This window comes from Tachypleus tridentatus, chromosome 1 (assembly GCF_004210375.1).
Source record: "Tachypleus tridentatus isolate NWPU-2018 chromosome 1, ASM421037v1, whole genome shotgun sequence".
NCBI lineage: Eukaryota > Metazoa > Arthropoda > Merostomata > Xiphosura > Limulidae > Tachypleus > Tachypleus tridentatus.
In genome coordinates this window covers 135014386-135034680 of record NC_134825.1, presented here as the reverse complement: position 1 = coordinate 135034680, position 20295 = coordinate 135014386, and the positions used below count along the sequence as shown (strand labels likewise).

The window sequence follows — 20295 nt, the reverse complement described above, 5'->3', positions numbered from 1 at the left end:
AGTTGGTGGTGGGTGGTGATGACTAGCTGCCTGTCCTCTAGTCTTATACTGCTAAATTAGGGATGGCTAGTGCAGATAGCTCTCTTGTAACTATGTGCAAAATTCAAAACAAACCAACCCCAAACTCTATGCATTCAGTTAATTTGACCAATCTTGTGATCACCACAAAAAATATGAAATGAATCTAAATTATCTTATTTCCTTTCTGAACAACTATTATTTGTATCAGCAAACAATAATTGTTTATCAGAAGTAGTTTAAAGTTCATAACAGTATACATTTGTTTATATTTAATTTTATTGTTATTTTGTATTGCCTTTGGAACAGTGTCTATCTAGTAATTTCATAAAACAAGTTGTAAATGACCATTTACTATTTGGACTAAATAACTCATAAGCATACCTCATAAGGAATTTTAATTATTTAATCTAACCTAACAAGTTTCTAATTTTTCCTGTTGTACTTAATCTTATATCAATAAATAAAGAATACACATGAAAAAAAAAACTCTCATGCTGACCCCCTAACCATTTTATACTTGTTATAGAGTAACACTATAACTTTTACTACACTTTGTGTGTTTTCATAAAATTTAGCAGATTTTCAGTAAACATCACATTTGTACAGAAAATGTGAGAGTTTTTAAGTAGTTTTACTGAAGAGTTGCCCATAAATGTATGTATATATAGCATTTTTGTATACTAGCCTGAATATTCTTTTTTTCTAGTGTTAGTTTTTTTTCTGCTTTCCACTGTCAATAAAACCCAACTCTACCTTTTTATTCTAATGGTAGTACTACACTAAATATTTTTTTTATTTAATTTAATGATGTACCTACAAAGCTCGTTGATGTGTTTTTTTTTTGTTTTTCTTGTGGGAATAAAGTTTAAACTGGGAGTGAAATAGACAGTTTTCTGTAAAGAAAACTGTAATATAATAGTCATTTGATAGATGAAAACCTTGTTTTCTATTGGTTATAAATAATATAGTATTGGATGTTAGAAAGAACTATTTGGCATAGCAAGAGGATTCTGTTTGTCTATTTTATGGCTCTGTAATCATATCATATTAAAAGCTATGAAAATTATGCTATGCTTTGAGTTATGATGATAATATAATGAGTAATTTATGTTGAATTTTGTAATTCTTGGACGGGTGGTAAATAAACTAGAAAATAATGGATGTCTTGAGAGTAAATGTCACAACTCTCATACTAGGGGAACTTATAAATGTTTTATTATTGTTTTGTAAAAGTTGTCAAACTTTCATACTATAAAAATATGGATCATTAGTTATATTTTTACATATATATTTATTGGTATACCATGAAAAGAAGATAGTTTTACTAAATTGTGAATGTAACTCATTAAATTATTGTCACATGCACAGAAAAAGATGCCTGTGGAAAGGGGGTTAATGCAGTACTTATGTGAGTCACTTGTTTTGTTTTTGGCTCTCACCTGTTGATGAAGCTTAATCTACTTTTGTAGGTACTAATGGTACTACTGTGCTAAATATTTTTTTAATTAAATAATGCACCTAAGAACAGGGAATAATAACATTCTTGTAACTATCATAATTTTCTGACTTTGTAACTAGGTGATAAGAGCCTTTAAAAATCCAGCTAAACTTGTCAATGTGACTTCTGTCAGAAAAATATTTGAACTGCAGGTGAAAAAGAGAATTCTTCATATAGAAGTCTGTGTAATCTAATATTCTATTGGTTGTGAATAATATAGTATAAAACATGAGAGAAAGATAGTGGAAATTTGTTAAAAAGGATGTAACAGGTGGGCCTGGCAAGTAGGTCAGATTTTCAACTTTATGGCCTCATGGCAAATAAAATTGAAGGCAACAAACATTTTGCTTTGCCTGAGTAATATCTGTATTGTAATGAGTAATCTAAGTAAAAGTCGATGTTTATCAGAGGGGTGGTAAATAATATAGAAAAGAGAGAGGACTTAGAGGTGCAACTGTCACAATTTTCTTGTTTTGATGTCAATGATTATCAGAAATTCAATTATATTAATTAAAATTAGAATGTAACTCTTTAAATAAAAAGTTGTAACATACTCATTAAAACCTACTCATAGCAAGAGTGTTAATTCAGTGTCAATTGTGAAGTGATTTTGTTCTTAGATTTTTATCACTATTAAGTTATCTTAGAAACTGTGCCTTCTTGAATTTTGGAATTATGATTTTATAAACACTTGTCATCAAGGAATTTTTTGTTTACAATCTACAGTAGGTTTCAAAACTTTATCCTTTCTTGTCTACCAATTTAGATAAATATCCTCGATATGCAAACAGTAAAATGGGCTTCAGCACCATATAATTTGTTTTATTTTATGTCTTCATTCTGTGTCAAAATGAATCATAGTAACATTTGCTTTAGTATGTTAGTAGTGAGTGGAATATTTTTGGAATACTATTTTAAAGTATTTGTTCAGAAGAGTCAAAAGTATAAATAAATATAAAATAAATGTGTTATTTACAGGATGAAGTATTTGGGCCTGCTTCACTCCCATCAACTTCCCAAATAGCAAATGTTCCCACTGTCACCTTTAATAGTGCTTCTGAAACTGGAGCATTTGGAGGTTCTCCTTTCTCTAGCCACCAAAACTTTTTACTGGAACAAGTAAGCTAATTCTTGAGCAACAATTTATAAGACATAATTGTATTAAGTTTTTCTTTTTATTCAGGTCAGTTATTGATTGTAATATTTCCTTATTCAACCAGTATTTGGATTTAGCTAATATTTAAAAAAGAATTTTTTCTTTTCAAAAGATGTAAACATTTCTGCAATGAATGACTTGTTAATTGATGATAACTGAAATTGTTATTCAACTTTTTCATTATGGGCTCAACCAAGTTTGTGACCCAAAAATAATTTATATAGTTTTTGTACTATAATGTTTTATTTGTTTTGTGTATCTTCACAAAATTTCACAAGCTTATAGTAATTATTAAGTCATTGATAGACAAAATATTAGGACACATACTTTTAGTAATCATTAAAAGTCATTGGTATACAAATATCAGGATTTTTAATGAAGTGTTTTTACTAAAAAGTTCTTGAATATATGAAGCAAGAGTATTAACTGCTCTGTTTGTAAAGTGATTGGAAAATCTTAAAATTAATTTGTATAATCTCTAGAAGCTCTTAAATAAGTGTCAAACACATTCTTTCAGTAAAACTTTATATTTTATCTGTTGTTTACTTTATTCTCACCCAGTGCAAGGTTGATTAGTTTCTTCTTTGTCCTTTACTACTATTCATCTTTACAGAAGTCAGTGGTGCTCTTGAGACATATTACAGTTTCTTTGGAAGACGTGCAACCCTTTCAAAATTTTAAATAAATCTCAATTACTCCCTCCCCCTTTTTTTTCTCGAAATACTTCAGGTTGTAACATGAAATTCTATTTGTTTATCTTAAATAGATTTAAACTCATGACAGTATACATCACTTACTAATTATATTTTTTTTTCATTGCCTTTTGAACTTTGTCTAACTGATATTCCACACACAGAAATTGTAAATCACTTGTTGAACATGTAGCTCACATTTTCCTATGGGATTACATAATGGAAATACTACTCACGGGATGCTTGCAAGTGTACCTCATGACAATTTATTATTATTATCCTTTATTTTATGTAATCTGATATTATTTAACTTAAAACATTTCTAGTTTCTATATTTAAATTACTTTCATAATAATAATAAATAAAGAATACACCTCAATAACAAGAAATAAAGTACTTACCTAGGTTTTTTTTTGCTGTAAACTATTCATGAAACTTAATTCTACATTTTTATACTAATAATAGTACTTCACAAAATAATTTTTAATTAAGTAATGCAGCAAAGAACACAGAATAACAACATGCAAAAAAGTGTACAATTCTCCATGACTATCACATTTTTATGACTTTCTGACTATGCAACAAGAATCTTTATTGGTTGATGGGTTTCCTATCAGAATTAAATTTGAACTAGAAATGTTATAGACAATTCTCTGTACATAAAACAATGTAAAATAATACATCATTTGATAGCTTTATCAGTTTTTGAGATGACACGTTAAGAAATCTAAAAGTTACCTCTCATATTGCTGTATAAGTAAATTTGTGACTCAGTTTCTGAAATTGCACAAGCCTGCAACAAAAGGGTTAACCATATAAAGTATTAACAAATTAAGTGCAAAGTGATTTTCATTTTAAATATTACTTAAGTATTAATCTTATAGTTTTTGTATTTCATTTGAATAATCTCTTGAACCTTTTAAAAATGGTATCAAAACGTTTTGAGGTAATTGTTGATATTTTATGTTTCATTGTCTTTCCTGTATCATTAATTATGTTATCATCAATGTAAAATGCAAAGAAATAATTAAAATAAAAAAACAGAAAAATATATGTACAAATCTTTCAAATTTTGGTAGAATATCTTTAAAGAATTTCCTTTTGTTAAATTCATAATTTCAGGTCTTTTCTTTTTTATGTATAGTTAATTTTTAATGTTTTATTTCCCTTTCTGGCTCTTTACCACTTATTATTCATCTCGATAGAAATCGACAGTGCCATTGAGGCATATTACAGTTTCTTTGGGAGATGTGCAACCCTTTGAGAAAATTTTCATTTAGTGTGTAATATTATAAGCTTTAAGAAAGAATGTAAAGTATGATGTATATTTAAAAGATGTTTAAACCTTTTAATTATGCATTCTGAAACATACCTAATATGCAGTTAACTAATATATATATTAGTAAGTCCCAAATACAGTTTAAATTGTTTCTCTGACTCTGTCATTTTAAGAGAATAAACAATTATAAGTGCTATAGTCAGTCAAGCAGTCAACAATATTATAATCAATTTCATGTAATCTGTAATGACAACTGTGTGCCAATTTCAAAATAACCATTGTAAGATTATAGTTTAAAATGCCCTATTTCTAATTACTGTACACTTTTTATGTACACATTTGTATGTTGGCTATACAGCCCAAAGAAGTCTGTTGAAGGTCTTAGGGGGTTGAAAAAATATATTACATTTATCAGTTGTATACTTTGTAAAGTAGGAATCAAAAGGTTATACAAGTTTCTTATTGTCTAGACATACCTCTCTGTATTCAATTATCATTCTATTATTGAAAGTACTGAAAGCAAAAGTAGAGAATTTTCGAAGTTGATTGATCAAATGACAATATATCTGAAGTTTTAGGTAGTTTTTGAAGTTTATTTTGTAGTAAAGGACTTAAAACTTTGAAGAATAATAAACATTATAATACTAATTTTATTCATATACATTGATAATAACAGTGTTTAATTAAGTTTTGAATCCAACAGAGTGACTTGTACAGAAAAGTATTTAAATGGTGCAGAAGGGTTAAAATGTTTTTTTTCTGTTGGTTTTCTAGTATTAAACTATTGGCAGTTTGTAAAAGAGAGGATGTGATTTGTGGGTATGGTAATTAATTCTGTGACAATGAGTCCCATTGTAATGAATCTTCTTAAAATAACTTTTCCTTTGACCACATAGTTGTATTCATAAAATACTTTTACAAATGTAGTACCAAAATGAAACTTGTTCTTTTATCTTCAGTATTCCTTGACAGTTACTTAAAATTTATACCCCTAAACGATTTTACTATAGAAAGTTCTGTAAGTTTTCTGTTTCATTTTCTGTTTTGACCAGCTGTGGATGAGAAAACTTCACTTGAAAACAAAGTAGAATGAAACACCATCTTATTTTCATAAAGTATTTTGGTGACTAGGGTGTAAATTAAATGCTTGTAGAAAATTGAAACTATTTGTATTTATAGACTAGTATGTATTACCATCTCTTGCTCTAGCAAAGTATATTTTTAGTACATTACAGGAAACTTCTGGACACATGAAAGCAAGAGATGTTAGAATTTATAAACATGATAAAGCAAACATATTACAATAATATTTTTAAAGAAAACTAGCACTTTCAAGCATTACCAGTGTTGTGGTTTTGTTCAGTCTCTCGCCAGATAATCTAGACTTTCCAGACACATTGCCTCTTTGATTTCCTGTCTAATTTGCCCATCATTGGTGGCAGTTTATCAGTGTAAGTGTGCTGTTACAGCTCATTGCCTCAACACAGCATAGACATACATACCTCACTCTTCTCGACCTATTGTTCATCACTTGCCATCCTTTTTCATTTGACTTTGTCAGGGGCCTGTTTGTTTCATCTGTTGCAGATCATGAGGTAGCTTTATCTTCCAGAATTTACTTCTCTCCATTTCCTATTTGTGTTATTTTGTTCATTCTCCTTTATTCATCCTTCTTTTTTCATTGATTGGAACTTCATTGTTGTCTTTCATACTCTTATTCATTCTTTATTTGAACCCTTGTCATCTTGCTTATTATATTATCTTTCATTGAAGCCCTTGTTTCCATTGTTGCTGGTGTGGTCAACATTGTTCCGATGTTTTCGTAATTAACGTTCACCAAGTTTCCCTTCCATTCTCTCAACTTTATGAACATTTAGTCCTGATCACCTTTATTTTTCTGTCAGAGCCCTCAGATGGTATATGACATGTAATTTTCTCTTCCGTGGTTCTAGTACCCATTTGTTTATTCATATCTTTTCACCTGGGTTATCTCCCGTAGCTCTTATAGGTTGAATATGCCAGGTTTTTTGCTTAACATACTCTTCCCTTTGTCCAGGTGATTGTTGCCTTTTCATGTTTTTTTCAAATCATATCCAACACTTGAAAATGTTCCTGGCTGATCATTTCCATATTCCTTTGGTGGGAATTATCAGCATAAGTGAGTTGACTATCCTGCATGCCATTACATCTCACAACCTGTATTTTACATGGCTGTTTCATATTCAGTAAGTTTCTTCTTACCTTTAATCACCATTGTGCACACATCTGTTTCTTTGTGATTGGTAAGTACTCAGTTTCTTTTCTTTTTTTTTTATTTGAGGGCTTTTACATTATCAGTTATTAAACTCACTTTGTGGTAAATTGTTTCAGACCACGTACACTTAGTCTTAAATCTACATTACCCATCTTGTGATCATGTTAGATGACTATAATGGTGAGACACTTTCTACCAGGGACCTGGTGTCCAATTCCAGTTGCCACCAATTACTGGTTGATTGACTCCATCCTAGTGTATTCTATTCATTAGCATCAACAATTTATACATGACAAAGTATTACATGTCACAGGTTCATGTGAAATGCTTTGTAGAGATGAAGTGTTCTTTGGGACCAGTCATACTTGCATCTCGTGGTATTTTGCTTCATAAATATGTTCATTACAGATCATGCACTTGTGGACTTACAGAAGTAAAGTAGATAGGGACTAATGACCATCTCTTATGCTCCCCATAGCATTGAGTCTCTTCCTACTGCCAACGTAATGTTAAATTTCAGTTGCTGCTATGTGCTGGTATCACAGTTACCATTTCACTGTCTATGGTGTATTGCTAGTAAGAATAGGCATATGACATTGCCCAACTATTTGCATATGTTCTGTATTGAGATGAATCTCTCTATATACTTGTTTGAGTTGGATTGTGCTTTGAAACATGTAGTGCATATTCATATGTAGAAGGTGAGGCTTTTTTGTGGTAGCTCAGAATTTATTCTTGTGTGAACATTAAACATGTGTTAACATATCTGAAAAGAAGATCAAACACTGACTTTATATGTGTGAAAAGAAATATATACTACAGTAGCAATCAACCAAAATTAATGAAAAGTAAAAGTAGCTTCAATTATTTACTATCTTTGTTGTTACATTATTAAGACCTGAACATGTTGAAAGTTATTGCATGATCAGTTTTTCATAAATGGTTATGTTACTGACTGATGTTACTGTTATACATGAAAGTATTAAATCCTTAAAGCCTTTGAATTGTTAAAACTTCATAACAAGTATTTGTTCTTTATCAACTCTTACAAATACTATTACCCCATTTACATTCAGCATATCATTGATTATGGATACTCAAGTGTTTATAAGTGATGTAAATATATAAATAATACCAGATATTTTAATGTAAAAATAAATAAAATGCCTTAAATTAGAAAAACAATTGTTGACTGCTATGAAAATCACTGCTAAGATTTTATTTTGATACCAAACTTTCACACAGCCTGCAATTTGGCCATGTTATTATGAAGAATGTGGTTTACAATGTAATGTACAAGATGTTATGCTTATTTGTCTACAAATACATGTTAAAATTACTAAAAACATAACAACATTTTGTGTGGTTTAATCAATTTGACCTCTAAGAAAGATTTGCATTTAGATTTTTCAAATGTATATATGACCCAAACTGAAATAACATAAAATTTAACCATTATTTTTTACAAAAGTAAGTTTTTGTTCAACAAAATATATTATGTATTACTTGTTGAAATGGAGGACATCAGGGGCTTTATTTTGGTACTAGGTTTGTTCAAATATTACATGATTTAGTGAAGTTACAATGTATTCAGTGATGTTTGGATAGTCATAAAAATATTTTGCACAAGGGGCCATCATGTCTACAAGGCTATAAGCACTAATGAAAATTAATTGTTGTTTTTTAACAGATGTCTGTTTTATATTCTGGAATATTGTTGCTTTGTAAAAATAAATGTTATCTATTGTACTGTGGGGAGGGGTTACCTTTGTTTTTAAGCCTCTTTTTGGAGCTCTGCTGCAATTCTAAAGAAAAGCACAATTTTCTAGTTTATAGCTATTTATCCAAATAAGATTGAAGGCTATAAATAATATGCTTTGTCTGAGAATGGTGATATTATAATAAGTAATTTATATAAAATTTATATAATTTGTACTTCTTTAATGGATGGTAAATAAATTAGAGAAGAGAGGATGTCTACAGCACAAATGTCACAGTTCTCATATGATAAGGAATATTGAAGACTGTTCTTAATATTGTTTTATAAGAACTTAAAACTTGTGTAAAATTTGGATTATTAGCTACATTTTGATGTCCAAGTTTATTTGTATGCCATAATGATACAGTAAACTTCAATTAAATTTTGAATGTAACTCATTCAAATTTTGACTTGTGTAGAAAAATATGCCCATAGCAAATGTTTTAACCAAAATAATAGTCAAGTTTGATGATCATGATATAAAAAATAATTAAAATGAATTTTGATATACATATATTAGTTATGATTTTTCAAAAATCAAGTTTAAATATTTTAACTCCAAAACACCTTTTAAAAATTGTTACAATTCTCATAACTCATTGCAGTCCCTTGGTGTGGAGTATGTATGTGGTGATAGAGCCTCCCAGAAAAGTTTCCATCTTTTCAGTGTACCTCCCCTGTGATCTGCCCACATGTTTGTTCTGCATGGTGACCTGTGAAAGAGAGGAGAAGATCCTGGTGGTTGAAGAGTCCAACCTTAAACATGCATCTTTGGACTTGAATTCCTGTAAATGGGTGGCTTTGTTGTGCCTCCTCCATTTAAGGTCAGTTGACTAGACCTGTTGGACTAGTGTCAACTGAATACCAGTGTTGGGCATTCTCAACTGGTGTGATGGTCTGTTTGATGCTGGTGTTTGACTATAGTGCTCATGAAACCCTGGTGTTGTTGCAGTGTCCTTTTTTAGCACTGTATTGCCTACCCTTATAGGACTCTTATGGTGGATGGAGTCAGTGGGCACTGAATTTTTCTTGTCTGTTTTAATCTGGATAACATTAAAGCCTCAGTTGATTCGTATCATCCAGAATATATTTCCTTACAGGAATCATTTCTGAAATCTGCTGAAAAAAGACTGATCATTTTCCTATTATTTTGTATCACCCAATCTGCATACCTCTGTTGGAGTTATGCAAAGCTAACTGGGCCTCTTTCACCTCTTTCTTGTAACTTGATCCTGCCATTGATGGATGATTACCAGTAGCAGTGACTTACAGTATTGTTCAAGCAGTTGCTCAATTTATTCCCAATAGCTCGACACAATTTACATGGTAGTCTTGTCCATGGTAGAGTATTGCCTGCCAGGAGGCATGGAAAGCTCAAAAAATGGGCCTGGGATGCATCTTGCAGGTATCCCACACTTTCAAACTACATTCCTTGCCAGTGGCCCCATGCTTGTGCACAGTAGGTTAAAGATCAAAACAAAAGGAATCTTAGATTAAGTTCATGACTATCATTTCTTCTACCACCATATTGGATAAGATTTGGAATATCAGTGGCAATTATACTTTCCTGCTTGCTCTCCAATAGCCAAGAAATTGCTGATGTCCAGACTGTTGCCGATATTCTCAGCATGAGTTTATTTCATGCATCTAGCAATTCTATTTCTTTTACTGTTTTCTTAACCATCATATCTCAAACACAACATTGAGCCATCTTAGGAAGGTGAATAATCTGAATTGGAAGTGTTGTCTTTTCTTTGCTGAACATCTTTTGAACCATTCTTCCATTCCTATTTATACAGATGGTTCAAAATCAGGTGATATTGTGTTATCTGCCATGGTTTGTTGTGACATGATGGTTGCTTACAGAATCCCCTCTGTAATTTTTGTGTTCACTGCCTAGTTATATGCTGTTTCTCTTGTCCTGAATCATGTAGAAGTTATGCACTACACACAGTGATGGATTTAAGGTTGTGTGGGTCAGGGTCTAATATTTTTTGTGCTTCCTACATCCCATGTATTTTACATAGAATAAAGTAATCAATTTGTCCCCATTAAGACCGTGGACCTTGGAGCTGAACTCTCCTAGTCCCTACCTAAATATGCCAGCAAGTACACCAATTGTATCATTCACCCTGACTCTGTTAGCTCTCTACCGACCCTGAAATTGCTTGACATTAGTTCTCACTTTCTTCTTATCGGTATTCCAAAATGACTGACTCATTTTTTTATCTTCTGTTTCTATCCAATTTTTCTGGATACCTAGCCTTATCAGTATCTGCAAGAACAAGTTCGCTGATACTTCAGCTAAATCTGTCTGCTCTAGTACAGCTCTGCCTATTCCATATATGGACTTTGGTCCTGTATTGAATGCTCAGCTTCATTCCAGATGGAAGTTGACTTCAAGAGATCAATATCATAACAAGGTTTTCCATATCAAACATTCTGTTGTTTTTTGGCCATTGTGTTTCCATAAGGAAATGAAGGAGGAAATTGTTGTAACTAGGCTATGAATTGGTCACAGTTTTTAAGCTCATTGTTTTCCTTTGTCTGGGACCAATGTGTGTCCATTGTGACAATCAAGTCACAATCTCCACATTTTACTGTCATGCTTTTGTTCCGACCATGAGCATTGGCACCATTTTCTACATGTCTTTTCTGTGGTTTCACCTTGAGGTTGATTTCTGTTCGTGATGAGGGGACCTCCCAGAGAAGATTCTATACTTTTAGTTTATCTTCCCTGGAACCTAAATGACCCATGAAGGGGAGGGGAGGATCTCGATACTTGAGGGCTCCAGTCCCAACAGGCCACTTTGGCCTTGATTTCCTGTAGACAGGCAGCCTTAAATTAGCACTCACTGTTTGGAATCTACTACTTGAGACCCAAAGAGGTTTGGAAGAGCCAGCTTGTTCATTGACTGAACAAATCAATCCAAGGTTAATAAAATGAATATTATACAAGATAAAAGCCAAAAACAAGCAACTTAAAACATAAGTAATAATCAGTTATAACAGTGCAATTTAAATACTAAAAAATAAAGTTTGTGGGACCAAAAACTTTATTTGTAGTTCAAATGACTTATTTTATAACAATAAATTTTAAGACATTAGTAAATGATGTAGTATATGAACATTTATAAATTTCTCCTTTTAGCTATAAGGTCCATCTACAAATAAGTATTTAGTGATTATATATTTACAGTTATTTGGCAAAGAAAGGTTATAGGAAGCTTTTTTATAATATAAAATTAAGATTCCAGAAAGTAAATTACTGAAAGTTAATAAACAGCTCTCTAGTTGGAATATAATTAACAATGACTTGATCCATGACTTGTTGATGACATATTCCTATGGGTTAAAACATTGTTAATTAAATATTAAAATATATTGTTACTGCTTTGTTATTTATTAGTCTTTGTTTGTTTGATTATAAGTTTCCTGATGATATTTATCCTATATATTTTAGGAAAAAATGCTGCCTGGTGTGGTAATGTCTCGAGGAGGACAGGTCTTTGAAAAACTCTATCAGTTGGTATTACTTGAAGACCAAAAGTAAGATTTGTATATTACATACTTTTCTTTATTTTCAAGACAATTTTTTTATTTAGTAAGTATTTCTCATTAATTATCTTATCAATAATTAGTTAGAGGTATTGCATTTCACTTAAAGCTCATAGTATTTTCCTAACTGATGTCATTTAACACTATAGTGAGAATACTTTTTGTTTGAAGAGGAACAGTATCATGAATTAGTTTAAATTAGCTACTCTAGTATAAATTGACAAATACAATGGAATTTATGATGTTGCTTAATTTTAAAGAGAAAACTGTATCACAGAGAAAGGTATGAATAACAATAAACGTTTTTTAGGTGTTCCTGATGAATGTTTAAATAAAACATTATTTTAATGTTTGTAGTTTACCTTTCACTGTTATTTATTTTGTTACTTTTAGAGAAAACCTATTTTTTCAAATAATATATCTTATGCATCTGGCATTTGCCATTTTTTATGTATAATATTGAAAATATATTTTTAGAAAAACATGAAAGTTTCACCACTTTATTGAATTTAAGATTGCCTTTTCTTTATAATGAAAAATAATATTAGAAAAAAATCAGTGTTGTGAAACTGTGTGGTGTCTTAGAAGTCAGTATGAGATGGTTCTCCCAAAATTTGGTCAGGATCATGCATTTTTTATAAATGGAAGATAGGATATTTTTTTTTGGTTTGGGCTTTATAACTTTGTAAAGTGTAATTGTATTTGTATCAAATTTCATGGGTACATTAAGGTTGAGACTTCTCATCACATTACAAACAATGATTCAAATTGTTGATCCATCTGTATCTGAGAAGGATTTTCTGAGTTTTATATGGTAAAATTTAATGTTTTCTAATATAACTCATACAATATTGAAAAGAGGTAGTAGTGCAAGGGTATACAATCTATCTGAATGCTTTTGTTTTTTTATTAGTGGATGTAAAACACAGTAATACTGTATATTAGTATGCAAGTTTGTATTCAGCATTTCATTTCATTGTTTAGTGTTTGTGCTTCTTGTATTATAAAATTGGATTCCCAAATTTGTGTATTATGTTTTATTCTTAAAGGACAGGTGTAGTCCAGTGGTTAATATGTAAATTTGTGATAAGGGCTAAAACTCAATTAGCAATATGTTGCTTGGTGTATTCCTTACTTTCAGTTTGGGACGTTATATCTATAAAGTCAGTTTCACTATTTGGTTAAAAGAAGCTGAAGATTATTAGTTTCTCTCCCTGTGGTGAGGAGTTTGAGGTTAAAAATGGTTATGCATGATACTTATAGTTTAAATGTTGAATCAGGTACAATTCTGGATGAAAAACCAAATGACATATTCATGGATTGACAAGTTGAAACAAAAAGTAAAGCTTATATTTTTTAAGGTTTGGGATTATTTTGTTTGTCCAAAGTATATTGTCTGTTTTATTCATTCAGTGTGGATCTCACTGAGTATTCATTGTATATACCTATCATAGTGTGTGATATTCAAAAGTTCCTGGAACTGGTAATAACAATCTTGGACTTTTTTTTGAACTGAAGATGATTCTTACTGATGATAATGCAGCAAACTTACATGAGCTTAATTGCAACTTTTTTGCAGAGACACCTGTTCAGTAGTTTGAAGACTTTTATTTATGATTATTATTTTGTTGTTGTTATCTGTAATTGAATATGGGGACCAAGTCAAGAAAAAAAATTTCTTATCTGTGGATAAATTACATCTTATTTTAATAATTTTGTATATTTCTGAAGTATATACATTATGAAGTACACTGTCATCCTCATTCCTTTCTAACAGCTGAACATTTGGGTATTAAGAAAACACTGAAATAAGGAAGTAAATTCTCCTAATTGGTTGGGTCCTGGGATTCTGTGGAAAATTAATGTGAGAAAAATGTGAAGGAATATGAGCAAATATGTTCACAAAAGAAACAGCATGGTTAGCTTACAGTACATGGCATTGTGTTTGAGAAAGTTGATCTTGGTGTGCTTGGTCCTCTGTCACAGAATGAAAGTGAAAATAAATACATTGTGATGGACTATTTCACCAAATGGTCTGAATTATATTGTGTTCTTAACTATGAAGTTGGAATTCTTCCAAAGAAAGTTTAAAACGTGTCTTAAAATTTGATGTTTCTGTGAAACTTCACTTGGATAAGATTTGTTTTCAGTAATAAGTAGGATAATTAGGATTTTTACAAAGATGAGAACAGTATTCTTTTTTCCTTTTTTTGAAGACATGATGTGGAGATACAGATGCACTGTTAATGCAATTACATATGTATGTGGATGAACATCAGAAGCTTAGGATCAAGATCTTCTACTATTACTGATAAGTTATTATAGTTTTTGAAGCTATCAGTAAGATCATTGTCACCAATGAAATAGGACAGAAGGTGCCATTAGAGTGTAGTCATTAAATATTGCACAAAATATGTAGAGAGAACAAAAAACATCATTGATGCCAAATGTGACTATCAAAGAAAAATTTAAATGAGCTAGTGATAAAATATAGTCATTATGATGTTAATAATAGTGAAATTCATCAAGGTGACATGCTATGATTGTTCAATCTACACTACAAGAAAAGGCAAACTATAAATTTTTGCAAATGTTGGGAAGGGCTGTTTCCTTTACTGAAAGGAATCAATTGTGTGGTGTACAAAATCTAAAAGGAGGGACAATCCAAGCTGAAGTTTATCTACTGTGATTGTCTTTATGCGTACATCAATGAGAGAATGGTCAACTGATTAACTCCAGAAGAAAAACTTATGTGGAATTTTAACCAGTGGAGGAGCCAAAAGTTCCTGATGAGATAACTTCAAAGGATCAACAAGGATGAAACTGCAGGTGGATTCACAAAACCACTTACTCAGGCTGAACTGCTTCAGTGACAGAATGTCAGCAAGGGAAAAAAAACAATATTTCGTAAGTATGCTAAGGACCTCAGAAGAGAAAACCGTAAAAGACTTAGTGAATGGACAGTTTAATGTAGTGTTTTATTTTTGTATCAGGATTGTTAAAAAGACTTCACAATCCAATAAGGAAGCAGTGTTATAAGGTGTACTTTTTGTTGTTGTAATTTGCTTCTTGACTAGAGAGAGCTGCAGATCACAACAAAGACATTAAAATCAGATAAACCTAGAACACTTGGAAAATTCTAGGGAATATGATTTTAAATTTTGTACTGCATTCAAAGGTGGATTATAAATATAGGATGAGAGAAGAACTGAGAGAAAGCTAAGCAGGTAGAAGGAGTTGTTTCAGAATATTAGTTTTTCTTGCTGATATAGCAAATTAATCAGAATTTCTTTTAGTTTTATTCTTTACATCAATGTAATGTAGTTAGTGTCATTTGAAATGTGGCCTAAAACTGTATAAATGAAGGCAGTTTCTGAAAAACGTCAAGTTTTATTCTTTACATCAATGTAATGTAGTTAGTGTCATTTGAAATGTGGCCTAAAACTGTATAAATGAAGGCAGTTTCTGAAAAAACGTCAAGGAAGAAATAAACTAATTTGTTACTGTTTGCAGGTACTGGAATGTGTATTATTTTTGTCATATAATCCATAAGAATTCTTTTGTACAAACTTGTTTGATTGTAGGTGTTTCATTGTAGTCTTACAAGATATTGTAATCCTCCTTTTTTCATAGTACCAAAACATGAAGGGATAAGATGGGCTTTCTTTCTCAACATCTGATCTTAGAAGAAGTTTTTACAAGTCTTTTATGTAACACCGTGTTATCAGAAGTTTTTAAAAATCCAGTTACACCATATTTACACTACCCTTATCTACATAAGCAAGTAACACTAACACAAAGTTTTCTACCAGTGATGCATGGATACTTGCTAACTTCATGGTCTGTGTAAAAAAAGAAATTGTTTATGTGATATGTAATCTTATGGTTTGGTAAAACAATGAAAAGCCTTTAGCCTGATGAAACAGATGGAGAAGTTAAGTTGTGAAACTGTGACATTATCCAATTTGAATGAATCCATTTTGTAACAACCCTCTGCTTTCATCCATTCAAACACACTCTTATATCCACTTTGCCAACTTATTCCCCATATCTATAAAGATATTGATTTTTACAAACCTTTTTTTTTGTGGCACCTTATCAAAGCCCCTCGGTGTGGATTCCTGTACGTGGTGAGGGAACCTCCCGGGGAAGGTTCTGTTTTCAGTTTACCTCCTCTGGGATCTAAACATCCACCCATGTGTTTGTCGTGCGTGGTGACTCGTGAAGGGGAGGAGAGGATCATGGTGGTTGAGGGGTCCAACCCTAACACACCACTTTGACCTTGAATTCCTGTAGACGGGCAGCCTTTGGGTGGCCCCCCTTGGGTCAGTCGGCTGGTCCACTTGGGCTAGAGACAACCAAGTACCAGTGTTGGAAGTTCTCAACGGGTGTTGTGGACATTGTGTCTGATGCTGGTGTTTGGGTATAGTGCTCACGAAACCCTAGTGTTGCTGCAATGTCCTTGCATGACATTGTAGTGTGTCCCCTTATAGGGTTTCATGGTGGTGGGGTCAGTGGGTATTGAAATTTATTTTCTTCCTATGGATCCTCCTATGAAAACTTTAAATAAAATAGTGAAAGAACAGTCAATACGTAAACTACCACAACCTGAAGACTTTGAGCAGCAATCTTCAACATCTGTAACACACGTACCTAATTTTCTTATATTACGTTCTCTTTCAGAAAAACCTTTAGGGCAAATGTCCCCCTTTTTTATTCAGAAGGGACTAGAGGGAATTGCTGGCTCTCCAAACTCAGTAAAGAAGCTTTTATCTGGAGACATATTGGTTGAAACATCCACATCCCAACACAGTGAACTCAAATGAACTCAAGTGAACTCTTGAATTCAAAGGCAATTGGGGATGTACCTGTTGAGGTTACCCCTCATGCTACCTTGAATTCATTACGAGGAGTTATTGTTGAGAGGGACTTGAAAAACGTCCCTGAGTCAGAGATTCTCGCTGGTCTCTCCACTCAAGGAGTTTCTGCAGTAAGGCGCATCTCCACTTGCAAAAAAGATGGAGTTACACTGCCGACAAATATCCTCATTTTGACATTTACATCACCACGTGCACCTGCCACAATCAAGGCAGGTTATCTAATTTGCAGGGTACGGCCGTACATTCCAAACCCTCTTCGATGTTTCCAATGTCAGAGGTTAGGCCACTCAAAGACGTCCTGTCATGGTTCCCTGACATGTGCTCGTTGTGGTGACAAGGACCATGATGCCTATGAGTGTCACATGGGCCCACATTGTGTCAACTGCAATGGTTCCTACCCTTCCTACTTTTGTTCTTGCTCAGAATGGTTGGAGGAAAAAGAGGTGCAGCATTTGAAGATGACCCATAACATTAGTTATCCTGAGGCTCGGAAATTGCTGTCTGCTACTCCATTTCAGACATATGCTGCTGCACTTCGTTCCACAACTACAGTGGGAGTGCAGACAGATCTCTCTGTACCTCCAAGAGAATTGTTTTCAAAACAAATGAAAAGCCTTTTGACTTCTATGGTTAAACAGGTTGATGAATTGACTTCTACACCCGTCTCTGTTCCTCCCATACAGTCCAACAAATCTCAAGATACACATCCTTCGGATGTTAAGACATGGTCGTAAACAGAAGGGTTCTCCAGCCACTTCGCCTTCCGGACATTAAAAATGGCCATTTTGATACAATGGAACTGTCAAGGTTTACATTCTAATCTGGATGATATCAAAACACTGATTGTTTCCTACCATCCTGTGTGTCTTTCCTTACAAGAAACATTTCTAAAACCTGCTGATACAGTCACCATTCGGCAGTTTTCTCTGTACAGAAATGACAGATTGTGTAATGGACAAGTCCGTGGAAGGGTGGCACTGTTTGTCGATCAGCATGTGCTCACCCTATCTTGCCACTCAACACACCCTTGGAGGCCGTAGCCATTCGTGTTTTCTTGGGTCATACCATCACTGTTTGTTCTCTCTACCTGTCCCCTGGAGAGACATATGATCAATCAGACCTTGATGCTCTCGTTGAACAATTGCCGTCTCCATTTCTAATCCTGGGGGACTGTAATGGACATCATCCCCTCTGGGGAAGTGCTGTTATTGATGGGAGGGGTCGCTCTGTAGAGTGTATGCTCTCTGATCACAATCTTTCTCTTTTGAATACTGGTTCTTCCACTTATTTTCATGCACCTAGTCAGTCCTTTATCGCTATTGATCTCTTGGTTTGCTCCCCTTCATTATTTTCCCATTTTCCATGGAGGGCTGACAATAATCCACTAGGCAGTGATCATTTTCCTATACTTTTGAGAGAGACTGGCTGTGGGTCTATTGTAATTCTTCCAATTGTTTTAACTGGATCTGGCAGGAGAATGTTTTTCTGATGCCTGGCACCAGGCTATTATCTTACCTTTCTTTAAACCTGGAAAAGATCCCAAGATTCCTTAACACTACCGTCCAATTGCTTTGACGAGCTGTCTCTGTAAGACCTTGGAGAGGATGGTTAATGCTCGTCTTGTTTGGTTCCTCAAATCAAACAACCTCCTCTCACCCACCCAGTGTGGGTTCTGATGACAGCATTCCACCACGGACCACCTAATTCGACTTGAAACATCAATCAGAGAAGCCTTTCTCAAATGCCAACATCTTGTTTCAATATTTTTTGACATTGAGAAGGCTTATGACACAACATGGAGGTATGGCATTTTGAAACCTCCATATATATGGGTTACGTGGCCATTTACCTATGTTTCTTAAAAAATTTTTAATGGACAGGAGATTCCAAGTTCATGTGGGTTCGACACTTTCCCGTTCTTTTGTACAGGAACTTGGGGTCCCTCAGGGCTGTGTTTTGAGTGTCACACTTTTCAGTATCAAGTTAAATGCCATCACTGAACAACTCCCTCTCACTGTTGCAAATGGGCACTATGTCAATGACTTTCACATCTCATGTCAGTCGTCGAACATGAGATATATTGAGCGGCAACTACAAACTGCCCTTAATCGTGACTTCAGCGAAAGGCTTTAATTTTTCTCTCTCTAAAACCGTTTGCATGCACTTTTGCCACTAATGGGGTATTCACGCTAATCCTGAACTATGTATCGGTGAAGTTTTGCTGCCAGTGGTCCCTGAGACCAAGTTCTTGGGGCTTATCTTTGACCGTAAGCTGACCTTTATACCACACTTAAAGCAGCTATGGGTCAAATGCACAAGAGCATTGAACATCCTCTGTGTCCTCTCTACTGCTAGTTGGGGAGTGGATCCATGTTCTATGTTAATGATATATTGTGCTCTTATTCAATCGAAACTCAACTGTGGATCAATGGTCTATGGCTCTGTCGGACCCTCGGCTTTAAAGATGTTGGACCCCGTTCATCATCAAGGACTTTGACTCTGCACTGGGGCTTTCCGCACCTCCCCAGTTCAGAGCTTATATGTGGAATCCCACAAACCTTCTCTGCACCTTCGCTGTTTGCAACTGTCTTCAGCGTATTCTATACTGTATTCTTCGAAACTTCGTTCCTTACCAAAGCATCCCACCTGGGGATGTGTTTTCCTTCCTCAGTGGACCATACTTTTTCAGAACAGATGATCTGCCATTGCTCCTTTTGGCCTTTGCATCCAGGCGCAATTGGATGAATTGGGTCTGTCCTTGGATAACATTGTAGAGTTCACTGGTCAGCCCAACCCACCATGGCTTGTTACAGTCCTCAAATGTGACCTTTCTTTAAGTCATCTGAGATAGGCAGATGCTCCCGATTGGAAGTATTGTCTTTTATTTACTGAACATCTTTCGAACAACCTTTCCATTTCAATTTATACGGATGGTTCCAAATCAGGTAACTCTGAGGGCTCTGCCAAGGTTTGTTACGGTTCAGTGGTTGCACACAGAATCCCCTCTACAGCTTCTGTGTTCACTGCTGAACTGTATGCCATATCTCTTACCCTGGATCATATTGAAGCTGAGCAGTACTCCAACTGCACTATTTATACTGACTCGCTTAGTTCTCTACTGGCCCTGGAATCGCTTCACATTGGCTCACACCTTGTTCTCATTGATATTCATAACTGACTGGCCCATTTCTCATTAAC

At 33.6% G+C, this 20295-nt stretch overlaps 1 protein-coding gene across 10 annotated transcripts in view; it reads left to right on the top strand.

The window, feature by feature from the left end:
* The window catches only part of LOC143224859 (ubiquitin carboxyl-terminal hydrolase 24-like), a 277830-nt gene that overhangs the window by 139097 nt on the left and 118438 nt on the right, over nt 1-20295 (top strand). For all 10 annotated transcript variants that reach the window (XR_013013468.1, XM_076453271.1, XM_076453297.1 and 7 more), the window contains 2 exons: nt 2498-2638; nt 12123-12208. Coding sequence is in view for 9 of the 10 variants with exons in the window: in XM_076453271.1 (XP_076309386.1) it covers nt 2498-2638; nt 12123-12208 (227 nt within the window). In the remaining variant the exon portion in view is untranslated. The remainder of the gene's footprint in view (nt 1-2497; nt 2639-12122; nt 12209-20295) is intronic.